This window comes from Mus musculus, chromosome 7 (genome assembly GCF_000001635.26).
Source record: "Mus musculus strain C57BL/6J chromosome 7, GRCm38.p6 C57BL/6J".
Lineage (NCBI taxonomy): Eukaryota > Metazoa > Chordata > Mammalia > Rodentia > Muridae > Mus > Mus musculus.
Window position 1 is genome coordinate 81898763 of NC_000073.6, and position 12972 is coordinate 81911734.

The 12972-nt window shown below is 41.5% G+C and overlaps 1 protein-coding gene across 1 annotated transcript in view; it reads right to left on the reverse strand.

Annotated features, from left to right (window-relative positions):
- Hdgfl3 (HDGF like 3) overlaps positions 1–12972 on the reverse strand; it is a 53204-nt gene that overhangs the window by 17507 nt on the left and 22725 nt on the right. The window contains exons 2-4 of the mRNA NM_013886.4: positions 6798–6874; positions 1523–1661; positions 912–1067 (exon numbers count right to left, since the gene is read on the reverse strand). Coding sequence (NP_038914.2) covers positions 912–1067; positions 1523–1661; positions 6798–6874 — 372 coding nt within the window. The remainder of the gene's footprint in view (positions 1–911; positions 1068–1522; positions 1662–6797; positions 6875–12972) is intronic.

Genomic DNA, 12972 nt, shown 5'->3' on the forward strand with positions numbered 1-12972 from the left:
TGGTACTTGTTTTCTCAGATGATTCCTAAATATATATAGCCACTAAAGACAAGAATCTAAATAGAAATCATTTCTTCAAGTATTCAATCATGTGAAAGACTACTGAATCTTGAACCGTAAGTCTTTAAGGATCCATATGTCTCGCTTGTAGTGTTTACAGGACAGTTTTCACAAATACCTGACATACTGTATAACAGACCTAGTCTTTTCTTTTGTAAATCATCACGTTGCTGCTGCTACATTTGGAATAAAATCTAAAGTCATTGATACAGCTTACAAGTCTGCCCCGTCAGCATTTACCTTCTCTCTTTCCTCAGGATCTGGGCATGCCTGCGCTGAGGTTAGGTGCCTGCCAGACCTTTGCCTTCTCAGGTTTCCTGCTCCACTCCTTTCCCTCTGCCACACATGGCTCTTCTTCACCCTTCTTTCAAGTCTTTAGCACAAGCTGTGTCTTTTCAGAAAGGTCTGGCCACTTTTCTAGCGTGTGATTTCCTGACCTCATTCCCTTCAGAACCCCTTCCACCATTGACATGTATTTATTAACTCGTTATTCTCTCCCCTCTCCTTTTCCATGGAGTTGAATTTCCTCACTCCCGCACAACCTGCTCAATCCCGTGTCTGGTCAGCCTGTATGCCTAGCCCTCCTCCCGCAACTAAGCTTGTACTTTCAGGGCAAGTCAGCCCCGAGGAGTCAGTAGTGACTCCCTTAGCACCGCACAGTTTCTGGCTTCCTCTCCTGGGTACACTGCTGCTCTGAAGTCTGTAGTGTGTGCTGGGCTGGGGTGGGGGGGAAGTGGTGCTGAACGACGTGTTCTAGGCAAGTACTTTGCCTAAGAGCTATCCCTCCCACCCAATCCGGAAGCCTCGGAGAGTACGCAGGACACATAACAGTAGGAGGGGTTTTCAGTGACCTTTGACGTGTAGGACTTTTTCCGTTTTGAGCCTCCTTTTTCATTCTTTCTTTTGCCTTTTCCATCTTCTACTCTATCACCTTCTTCCTCACTGCTTGCATCTGCAGTATTTCCACCTTCTCCCTCAGTTTCTGAAGAGCTCTGTTGCTGAATTGTCTAAGGAAAAAAAATTAGCCAATTACATTTTAAAAAAAAAAGAGCAGGAACAAAAACTGGAAAAAAATAACTATGTTTTAATTTTAAAGATATTGGCCTACTTTTAACATTTTCAAAATAAAGGACTATGGGAGCCAGGCACAGTGGCACATATATCTAATTTCAGCTACTAGGGAGGCTGAGGTAGGAGAGTTGCTTGAAGCCAAGATTGAAGCTAACCTTAGCAGCATGTGTAATCCTGATTCAATTAATGACTCAAGTGGCTGCCAAAGTCAATTTTTCAATGTCCACTTAACTCAGGCTCTTCTGGGCAAGAGCTGGTACTTAATCAAAGAAGAACTCTGACCTCAAATGAATGGAAGGTTAGTACTAACATGAAGGACACTTTACACAGGTGCATAAGAGTTAAAAGCAAAGAATGAGACATAACAAGAGACTGTGATGCAAACTATTACCTGGTACCCAGTAAATTTCACTCCTGGATTATTTTCAATTTCCCATAATCCTTCATTAAATCCTTTCCGTTTGTTTGACTTTCCAAACTTGTCTTTGTATTCCTTATATGGGAAAAGGTCTTTAGGACCTAGAAATGCACTGCAGGAATAGATAGAAATAGAACTGACATGCTGATCTTCAAATACAAGGTATTCTAAACATAAGGATCAAATGTGATGTCAGAGCACATTACAATAAACATATTTAAAATATACACAAACCCTGTGGGATAAGCACATATCATAAGATGCTTTAGAAACATATCTCAAGGCAATACAAACGGGTATCTGAGCGTGTAAGCCACCAACTCTGGATTGTCCTACTTTAACTTTACATTAATATACAATATGCTTTGCTTAAAACTGACTCCTAGTTACACAAGTATAGCTAGAGCTTTTTACTTTGATTGCATCTATCATCATTTAAACTAGTATCTATGTTTTACTGTAAATAAGGGTTTGTGAGATTTATAGTAAGTTAAATACTGGACTAAAAATTATTTAATTCTGTATAGTACTTTAGAATAGTTAGCCAGTTTTATTTCTGTAAATTGGGCATCAATGGGGGGAGGGGAGAACCAACCAGAAGTATAAAGAATTGTATCTAATTTAAATCTTACTCTAAAATACTTGTAACCATTAAAAAGTAGTTAAATTCTCTAGCTAACACACTGCTGCACTCTAAACAGCCTGTAGCATCGTTATTTGTGATCTAAATCCAGTGAATGAAGCTATGGAAGCTCACTTTGACTGACACCCTGGAGACTTACATTTCAAACACCAATCAAACACCTATAGTGTGACGGGCATTGTTGCAGTTGTGCTAGAATTCCACAGAGAATAAGGCACAGCCATTGCTGCCTTCATGAGGTATAGGTGCTAATACATTAAAATGGTAAACAAAGCATGTATATTGTGTATTCAGAGAAGAAGGATGGTATCTTAGTTTCTTCTCCTATTGCTGTGATAAAACACCCTGAAGTGTGGGGAGGCAGGGGGGGGGGAGATACTCAAGGGGCTCCCCACCCTCTCAGAGGAGGAGGAGAAGAGGGTGGAAGGAAGGAATGTGGACAGGGTGACTGGGAGAGGGACAATGAGTGGGGTGCAAAGTGAATAAACAAACCGAAACAAACCCCCAAAAAACGACAACCAAAACACCCTGGAAAAAAAAAGCAACTTAAGGAAGGAAGGATCTATTTAGCTTACAATTTAGGTTATCATCCATCATTGTAGGGGAGTCTGGGTGGCAGGGATTTGAAGCAGCTAGACACATTTAAATCCACAGTCAAGAGCAGAGAGTAACAAATTAACGCTCAACTCACACCATTCATACCCTTAGAATCCATTTTAGGGAATGGTGCTGTCATTTTGGGTGGGTCTTTCTATCTCAACTCAATTAAGAAATGCCCACACAGACATACCCATAAGCCAACTCGGTCTAGATAATTTCTCATTGAAACTTACTGTGGTGATTCTGGATTGGGTCAAACTGACAATTAAAACTAGCCATCACAGACGGTTAGGCTAGGCATGACCTTTATAATTTTAGCTACATATATATATATATAATTTTAGACTGGGTGAGGCATCACCAGGAAGGAAACATCTAAGAAAAGGAGTTGTAGAAAAGATTTAATCCCAATCCGGGATTTTTTTTTATCCCGTCTTTGACCATTCCATTTTTGGTTAAAAGACACACAACTTTTATTATTTACAATAAGCCTTAATCAGTACTAGAGCTGGGCAGATAATTACGCTCTATGCTACTAAAATCTATTTTCTATAGATGACCTCAAGTTACTCCTTGGCTAGTCCTCATAGTCATACTTTCTTGACTCCTAACCCTCAGAGTCTTTCTCCTCTCTCCACCTTCTTCTCTCCACACTCACATTTCGGAACACCAAGCCCTGTCTATCTCAATTCTGTCCAGTTACAGGCTGTAGGCATCTTTATTCACCAATGAGAAATAACCTGGAGGCATGGTCACATAGCTTCTCTTGAGTCTAAGGGCAGATTCTCTAGTCTCTGGGACAGGCCTTGCCCCTTATCCCAATCTTGCACTTAGCATTACAATACACAGAAACAGATCAAACCTCTACAAGAGGGTGAAGGAACCATCTGTGCTGTACCTGGGAAAGAATAACATGTCTGAGAGACACAGAAGAGGCCAGGGGAGCTGGAGTGAAATGAGTAACAGTAGACCAGTGTGGGATAAGGACGGAGAGGTAACAGGTTAGCAACACAGACTATTTAGGGTCCTGGCGATCACTGCAAAGTGATGGGTCAACAGCATCATTTTGGCTGGTGTTTTTGGAAACCAAGTAAAGGTTAGGGAGAAGGATGTAAGGCAGAAGTGACAGAAGGCTACTGAAGTAAACTAATACTGACAACCTGAGCCAGGATGGACAATGTAGTTGGTGAAGAAATAGTCAAGTCCAGAATTCATTCTTTGGAAAGAACTTTTGATAAAGTGGATTTGAGGCTATCTCTAAGGTTTCAGAATAAGAAATAAGAAAGCTGGAGTTGTTATTTACTGAAATACGATTTTTCTTTTGGAGGAAAATATTTTGGGAGAAGGTCATTGTTAGGTATAAAATCTAAAGTCCCAATTAAGAAATTTAAATGAAGATATCAAGTAGGGAGTTAGAAGATGATTCTAGAAATTTAAAAAGGCCTGAACTAGATAGGATTTTAGAAATCAGCAAAAGACGACACTGGAACCTTCCAGTCAACATGTTACCAGTAATTCATAAATTCCATTTTCTGACAGAGTATAGCAATGATCTCCCACACTGTCCAGTTGATTAAAAAATACAACTAATGCCGGGCAGTGGTGGTGCACACCTTTAATCCCAGCACTTGGGAGGCAGAGGCAGGCAGATTTCTGAGTTCGAGGCCAGCCTGGTCTACAAAGTGAGTTCCAGGACAGCCAGGGCTATACAGAGAAACCCTGTCTCAAAAAACCGAAAAAAAAAAAAAAAAAAAAACCAACTAACAAATATCTTTATACTAAGCATGCTGACACATCCTCCTAATGCATTTAGGAAGTGGAGGCAGGGTTTGAACCCATTCTGGGCTATGGTGAGACCCTGTCTGTAAAAGAGAAGGAAAGGCAGTTTTATCTAAGAATGCAGCCCTGGTAGTTAATCATACTCTAGGAAGACCACACATTTACGACTATTTGAGCAGTACAAATCGCTATTGGTGATTTAAAAAGAGACAACACAAAGTTGAGTGGATAGAGAAGGTGAGGGTCCAGGAAGAGTTGGGGGAGGGGAAATGGTATGATCAAAACACAAACCCAAGAACTAATGAAACTGATTGAGGGGTGGGTATGCCAAAGTCTTATTTGACAAACGATAGGAACATGAGAAAAAATGGACACTATATAAGGCTAGTTCATTTTCAAGAAAACATAACAGGAATTAGTACTCTGGCTTTTGACTTTCTGGAAGCATTGACTCTATGCATAGAAAGTAACTGTGGGTTAAGGTACCTAATAAAGAGAAGGCACATACAATTTTTATTAGATGAAAATACAGGGCTTGGATATAGCTTAGTTGTAAAGTTCATGCCTGCTTGAGGGCTTGCAGCTAGTCCAGCAACACACACACACACACACACACACACTCACACACACACTCACGAAAACAAAAAAAGCTAAAACAAAACAAAAAAATAGCTAAGCCAAACTTAAAATACCAAAAAAAAAAAAAAAAAAAAACTCTTACAAAATGTCTATTTCCTGAAAGATGCACAATTATTTCTACATAAGAGAAAACTCTGTCTTTAGGACTTCATCAAGACCAGAATGAAGTTAGAAAGGAAGAAACAGCAAGCTAGGATTCATGCCAATTCTGTCAACATTCAAATGAAAATAAACGATACAGCGGCAGTGTGGCAAGACCACCACTGCCCCCAGTACCATTCTCTTATGTTTCATTAACAGAGACTCCTCCCACGTCCTAGAACTGCTCAGCTGGAGGCTACTTCCCAGCTCCCCCACAGCCTAGTATGGCCACATGACCAAGTTCCTGACAGTGGGATGAATGACTGTAAGCAGAAGTGATCCATAAGCCTTTCTCGCCACTTCCTTACAAGGGCTTCCTAGTTTTTTCACTCTTCTCTTCTCCCCTCTCCCTGGACAATGCATATATAACTGAAGCATGGTAATTTTTAGAAATAAGCAAACAAGCTGGGTGTGAAGGTAAGTGACTTTAAGTCTAGCACGTAGGAGGGAGAAGCAAGGGGATCTCTGTGAGTTCAAGGCCAGCCTGGTCTACAGAGTGAGACTCTCACAAACAAGTACACTAACACCAAGGACTGGTAGGGCCTGACAAAGGATACTGAGTTCTTAGCAAGCCTGTCTATCCACTCTACCTGCGCTCACGTGTGTACTACTGTGAAAGAAGGAAATACATGACTGCATTACTTTAATCTATATATTAACAGATATAATCAGACAACCTTCCAAAGGCAGTGCATTTGTCATAGGTCTAAAACTGCGAGAGTTTAAAAGAACATAGCTTTGTCCTATACAAAGTGAGTTGAAGAAGCTTCTGTAAAGAGAACATATACAGAGTTCCAAAGGGGCTACCAGAGTGGTAAGTCTACCACTCCAGGACTTTACCAGTGTCCGGAAAGGAGACTGTGGGTGACAGCCAACACTTAAAACAGAAACAAGCAAAGATGTGCTTTCAGTAATCAAGACTTCTATGCATGAAAACTTATTTCATGGCTTGAATTTGAAATGCTTCCCCTACTCCTGTGTTTGGACATGCAGTCCCCAGATGGTGATGCTAATTTGGGAAGCAGTGATGTCTTATGAGGTGAGGCCTGAATGATAGGCCAATAGAAATGGATCTTTTAAGCTATGCCTACGTCTGTTCCTGTTTTGCCTTTTCTACATGTTCTAATTCACCTTGTAAAAACCCATCACCAAATATCCTTGCAGACACAGACCCCATCATGCCTGCCCTGCTATGATTAACTGAAATCCTCAGAAACCGGGGGCAAAATAAACATTTTCTTCCTAATGCTGCTTCTGTTATGTACTTTGATACAACATAAAAAAAATAATATACCTTTCATTAATAAAAATATGTTAAGTTTGGCTACTTTTAAAATGGATATAATGACTAACAACACATAAAATAGTATAGATCACAGTTAAGTATATAATCTAGTGTAGTCAAATTAGAGCTATTGAAAAATTTAAGCTATTTTGTTAACTTACGTTTCATGGGTACCAAAAAAGAAGATAGGGTACTTGTTTGCTGGAGGCTTCACAGCTCCCTCTGGGAGTTCATCAATCTATTAAAGATAAATTTAGTTATGAAATAATGTGAACACATATAAACATTGTTTTGAATTTATTGCTAATTTCAAAATAAAATTAGTATAATAAAAATTCTAATAGTTATTTTTCCTCAAACCTAGCAAAATTATTCTAACCATCCTATTTGGCCTACTTAACACTGTAAATTGGTTACACCCATTACAATAATTTATTGAGCCCAAACTATTAATTTCTTTTGACTTAAGAGGTACTCCTAGAAATCTGTCCTAGTGAAATAAAATAACAGAGAAACAAAAGCTGTACTTTTTATTAATACCTCTCGAGTTCCATCTGATTTTTTATTAACATAATAGTTTATGGATTACTTAGGAATCTCATATCATGCACCCCAATTGAGTTCACCTCCCCATCCTCCCATATCTATCTCCCTTCTCTTACATCCTTCTGCCTCTAAAAATGGCAGAGAAGCACCTGAAAAAATGTCCAACATCATCAGGGAAATGCAAATCAAAACAACCCTGAGATTCCACCTCATACCAGTCAGAATGGCTAAGATCAAAAATTCAGGTGACAACAGATGCTGGCGAGGATGTGGAGAAAGAGGAACACTCCTCCATTGTTGGTGGGATTTCAAGCTTGTACAACCACTCTGGAAATCAGTCTGGTGGTTCCTCAGAAAATTGGACATAGTACTACCGGAGGATCCCGCAATACCTCTCCTGGGCATATATCCAGAAGCTGTCCCAACCGGTAAGAAGGACACATGCTCCACTATGTTCATAGCAGCCTTATTTATAATAGCCAGAAGCTGGGAAGAATCCAGATGCCCCTCAACAGAGGAATGGATACAGAAAATGTGGTACATTTACACAATGGAGTACTACTCAGCTATTAAAAAGAATGAATTTATGAAATTCCTAGGCAAATGGATGGACCTGGAAGGCATCGTCCTGAGTGAGGTAACTCAATCACAAAGGAACTCACACAATATGTACTCACTGATAAGTGGATATTAGCCCAGAAACTTAGGATACCCAAGATATAAGATGCAATTTGCTAAACACATGAAACTCAGGAAGAACGAAGACCAAAGTGTGGACTCTTTGCCCCTTCTTAGAATTGGGAACAAAACACCCATGGAAGGAGTTACAGAGACAAAGTTTGGAGCTGAGACGAAAGGATGGACCATCTAGAGACTGCCATATCCGGGGATCCATCCCATAATCAGCTTCCAAACGCTGACACCATTGCCCACCCTAGCAAGATTTTGCTGAAAGGACCCAGATATAGCTCTCTCTTGTGAGACTATGCTGGGGCCTAGCAAACACAGAAGTGGATGCTCACAGTCAGCTATTGGATGGATCACAGGGCCCCCAACTGGAGGAGCTAGAGAAAGTACCCAAGGAGCTAAAGGGATCTGCAACCCTATAGGTGGAACAACATTATTAACTAACCAGTACCCCGGAGCTCTTGACTCCAGCTGCATATGTATCAAAAGATGGCCTAGTTGGCCATCACTGGAAAGAGAGGCCCATTGGACTTGCAAACTTTATATGTCCCAGTACAGGGGAATGCCAGGGCCAAAAAGTGGGAGTGGGTGGGTAGGGGAGTGGGGGGGAGGGTATAGGGGACTTTTGGGATAGCATTGGAAATGTAAATGAGGAAAATACCTAATAAAAATATTTAAAAAGAAAAGGAGAAAAAACAAAGACTGATGGCATTTGGACCCCATTTAAAAAAAAATCCAAGTCCATCATGTTGTGTTGACCATCTACTTCTTGTATACTGTCAACCTCCTAATAGCCGCCCCCCCCCCTCCCGCCCAGAGAAGCTGAGTCCTTCTCCACCTGCACCCCCTGCCAGAAGCCATCACTGTGAAGAGCTACACCTCAGCATTCCCATACATTTTTTAAAAGTTCTCTTTGATAGCTTCCTCTCTAGGCTGTCACTTCTTTTGGGGAAGGGTTGGAGTGGAGGCAGGGGTTGTCACAGAAGCCGTTTATATTCCTCTTTCTCAACTGTGTCCCTACAGTCATTGTTAACACTGCAAGAATGGATTCCTTGTCCCTCCGTCAGTGGGAGCAGGTATCCTAGGCTGCCACATGGTTTCTAGCAACAGCACAGGTCCCTGAACACCCACTGGGTCTCTGGTTGCAGCACCAACTGAGAACATTGCTATGGTCCTCTGCGGAAGCACAGGCAACTGAGCTGCATGGTCCCTGGGAGAAGCATGGATTGACTGTGGAGGACTTTTGAGGAGGTCTAATCCAGTCAATAGACCATTCTTCACTTGCAGGATCCGGTGGCTGGGCAGCCTGTTTGGGGGCTGACTCTGCAAGCTCCAGGCTGTTGTACACCATCCTGTTAGTCCTACTGGGTGACAACCTGCTCTTCTACCGACCACGCTGACAAGTCTCCAGTTCTACTGTGCATGCACCGTTCAGATCCATCTTCCCTACTCTGTCACATACTGGTTAGTCACAGTGGCACTGGAAGCTGTAGCGTGCCACACAGTATACCCTTTTGCCCAAATATCTTTACATGCAAGTGTTCCTTGCAACGAGTTGTTGGTCGGATTCAAAGCCCCTGGCTTCTGCACACCGTCACTACTGGATCCTTGCTGAGCCTCCTCTCTGATATTCTGCTGTTGACCAGTCACTGATATCCTGTGGCTATGCTTCCACAGGACCAGTCCCTTCACGCACTCTAGATTTTTACCAACTACAAATGTGATAGAGAGTTAATATCCAAATATATAAAGAAATAAAACACCTAGATATCAAGAAAATAAATAACCCAATTAAAAATGGGGTACAGATATAAACAGAATTCTTAAAAGAAGAAATTCAAGTGGCTGAGAAACACTTAATGAAATGTACAACATTCTCAGTTGTCTTACTAGTTGGGTTACTAGTGTGATGAAACCATGATGGAAGCAAACTAGGGAGGGAAGGGCTTATCACTTTCACATCACTGTTCATCATCAACGGAAGTCAGGAAGGGTCTCAAATGGCAGGAACCTGGAGGTAGGAGCTGATTCAGAAGGCATGCAGGGGTGTGACTTATTGGCTTGCTCAGCTTGCTTTCTTATACATCCCAGGGCCACCAGCCTAATAGCACCATCCCACAATGAGGTGGGCCCTTCCCTGTCAATCACTAATTAAGAAAATGACCTACAGCCTGATCTTATGGAGGCATTTTCTCAGTTGAGGTTCCCTCCTTTCAGATAACTCTAGCTTCTGTCAAGTTGGCATAAAGCTAGCCAGCACATTAGGAAATCCAAATCAAACTGGAGATTTCATCTTACACCCCCTCAGAATGACTAAGATCAATAAAACAAGTGACAGTTCATGCTGGCAAGGATGCAGAGTAAGAGAAGCACTCATCCACTGCCGATGGACATGCAAACTCATACAGCCACTGTGAAAACCAGTGTGTGTTCACCAGGAAATGAAATCAGCTCCCTCAAGATTCAGCGATCCCAGTCTTGGTTATAAATCCAATGGACACTTGTCCTCCTACAGAGACATCTGCTCAAACATGTCCACTGCTGCTCTATTCAAAGTAGCCAGGAATTATAAATAACTTAGATGTCCCCAACAGAGGAATAGGTGAAGAGAGTGTGGTACATTAACAAGCTGGAGTGCAGCAGCATGAAATTTCTAGGCAAATAAATAGAACTAAAAAAAAAAAAAAAGAAAAATCACTGTAAGTGAGGTATCTCAGACCCAGAAAGACAAATATAGTGTGCATTTGCTTATAAGTGGATATTAGCTGTTAAGTCAATGCTAACCAAGCTACAATCAGAAGAATCAGATTAGTTATAGAGTAAGGGACTAGAGGGACAAACAGATCTCATTAGAAAGAGTGAAAAGAATACATAGGATGGAGAAAGGGAGCAAAACCAGGGTGGATCAAGTGGGGAGACAGAAGGGGATGAGGGAGGGAATGGGGGAGAAAGCTAACACTAAAGGCCATCTGAGGGGTAGTGGGGAAACCTAATACAGTAGAAGCTTCTAGAATATTACATATATGAAAGTGATATAAATTGCCAAATAATGGAGGACAGAGCCCTACCTGGAAGCTTCCAGTACCAGGATTTGTTGTCAGCCAAAGGCGTCCTGTGAGAATCTCCAAATGGCCCAGGCTGTTACCAAGATTACAGGTTGCCCTCCACAAACTGATGGCAAGGCCTTATTGCTGAAGACAACACCCACAACTCATTGAACGTGGAGAAGCTGAACTGGTGCCTAAAACTTAAGTTCAGTGTTCCAGTGTCTTTGGCACATGAAGGTAGTCTGCATGCTACTATAAGAAATGAAAACACCAACCCAGCCATGAAACCTTACGATGACACCCTGCCTGTAAAATATGCTAGGGCAATGGTGGCACAAAGACTGTAGAAGCAACCAACCAATATCTGATTTAAGGACCACTCCATGAGATGGAGCCCATATTCCCTGCTGAGGTGACCTGAGACTAGATAGCCCAGGGACATAGGGTGAAACCAACTGGTAAACACACACACACACACACACACACACACACACACACACACACGTGCGCGTGCAACAAAATGACTCCTAACTGAATGAAAAAAGAGAAATAAAAAGAAAAAGAAAGGACATAATTGCTCCTAGACATGGTAATGGAGGTTTATTGTAGATAAAAGGGAGAGCATAGTCAGAGGCAGACATTCTCTGGGAGAGTTCAGAGTGGACATGACTAGAATGAGCTGAGCCACGTAGGGAGGGGAGGATTGGAAGGAAGAGGGGAGAAAGGATCCAGGAGCAGCAGCCAGAGGCCCAAAGGTACAAAGAGAACAAGCAGGTAAATGGTTGGATTATATAGGAAAGAGCAGCCCAGATCTCTGGGCTGGAGAGTTCAGGTTAGAGGGCAGAGCATGCCGGCCAGAAGGGCCCTATAACATGTAAGGACTGGGGGATTGCAGAGAGAGCCTGGTGGCCAGGTCCAATATGATATGTTAAATAAGCACCTCCATCAGCTGTCGTAGGGCTGAAAGCTAACACTAATGTTTTTCTGCTGTACTTGTACGCCAGAGTTTTGCTCAGCCATCATAAGAGAAGCTTCCTTCTGCAACAGATGGGAACAAATACAGAGGAGAGCCACAGGCAGACATCAGAGTGTGAGAGACCTTGGAACACACACTTCAACCCTGAAGAGGATGTCTCCATCAAATCCTTCCCTTTGGGGTTCAGGGAACCCCGTGGAAGAGGAGGCAGAAAGAATGTGAGAGGCAGAGGGGTTGGAGGACACCAGGAGAGCAAGGCCCTCTGAATCAACATGTTAAAGCTCATGTGAACTCACAGACTGAGGCAGCGTGAACCGCATGCACAGCTGTGCACCAGGCCCTCTGAGTATATACTATAGTTTCCAGTTTAGTTTTTTATGGATTCCTGTGAGTGTAAATGAGTGGGTCTGTTTCTTGTGTCTTCTCTCAGGCTCTTTTCCTTTTGCTTGCTAACACAATCCTCGGTGTTTTATTATATTTTAGTATAATTTTTTAAAAGAATCTTTATTTTTAGAAACTTTAGACTTCTCTTTTCCAGGTCCCCAGGCAGGATTCTTAGCAGGTTCTTATCCAGCAAAAATGTCCTATCCATAGCCAAGATTTTCTATTCTAATAGGGAACCCTGCCCTCTCATTAAAAATTTTAAATGAAGATGAGCACGTGAAGTTAATTATTTGAAACACTTATAAACCCAGGTTATTTGTGACAATTTGCACCCCCCTTTTTGATGTCACATAAATAGTCATCTTTTTGTTTTATGTAAATATACCTTTCCAATTTGGAAACTATTTTTTTGCTTTCTATTCTCTTTGTTAAGTCAGTCTCTTATAAGGGTTATACTGTTGGATTTTATTAGCCTAAATAAAAATCACTTATGCTGTACCTTTTAAACACCAGTCTTTTTTATATGTATCCTTTTCCTGTAAATTATAACTTAAACACCTCATTTAAAATTCTATCAGCAGTTAAACTGTCCCCAAACCACAATATTTATCATAATCTAAAATAAGATATTTAGTGCTTTCTTCTCACCCTGCTCTCCCTTCCCAATCTTTATTAACCTGCCCCTTCCTCTTCATC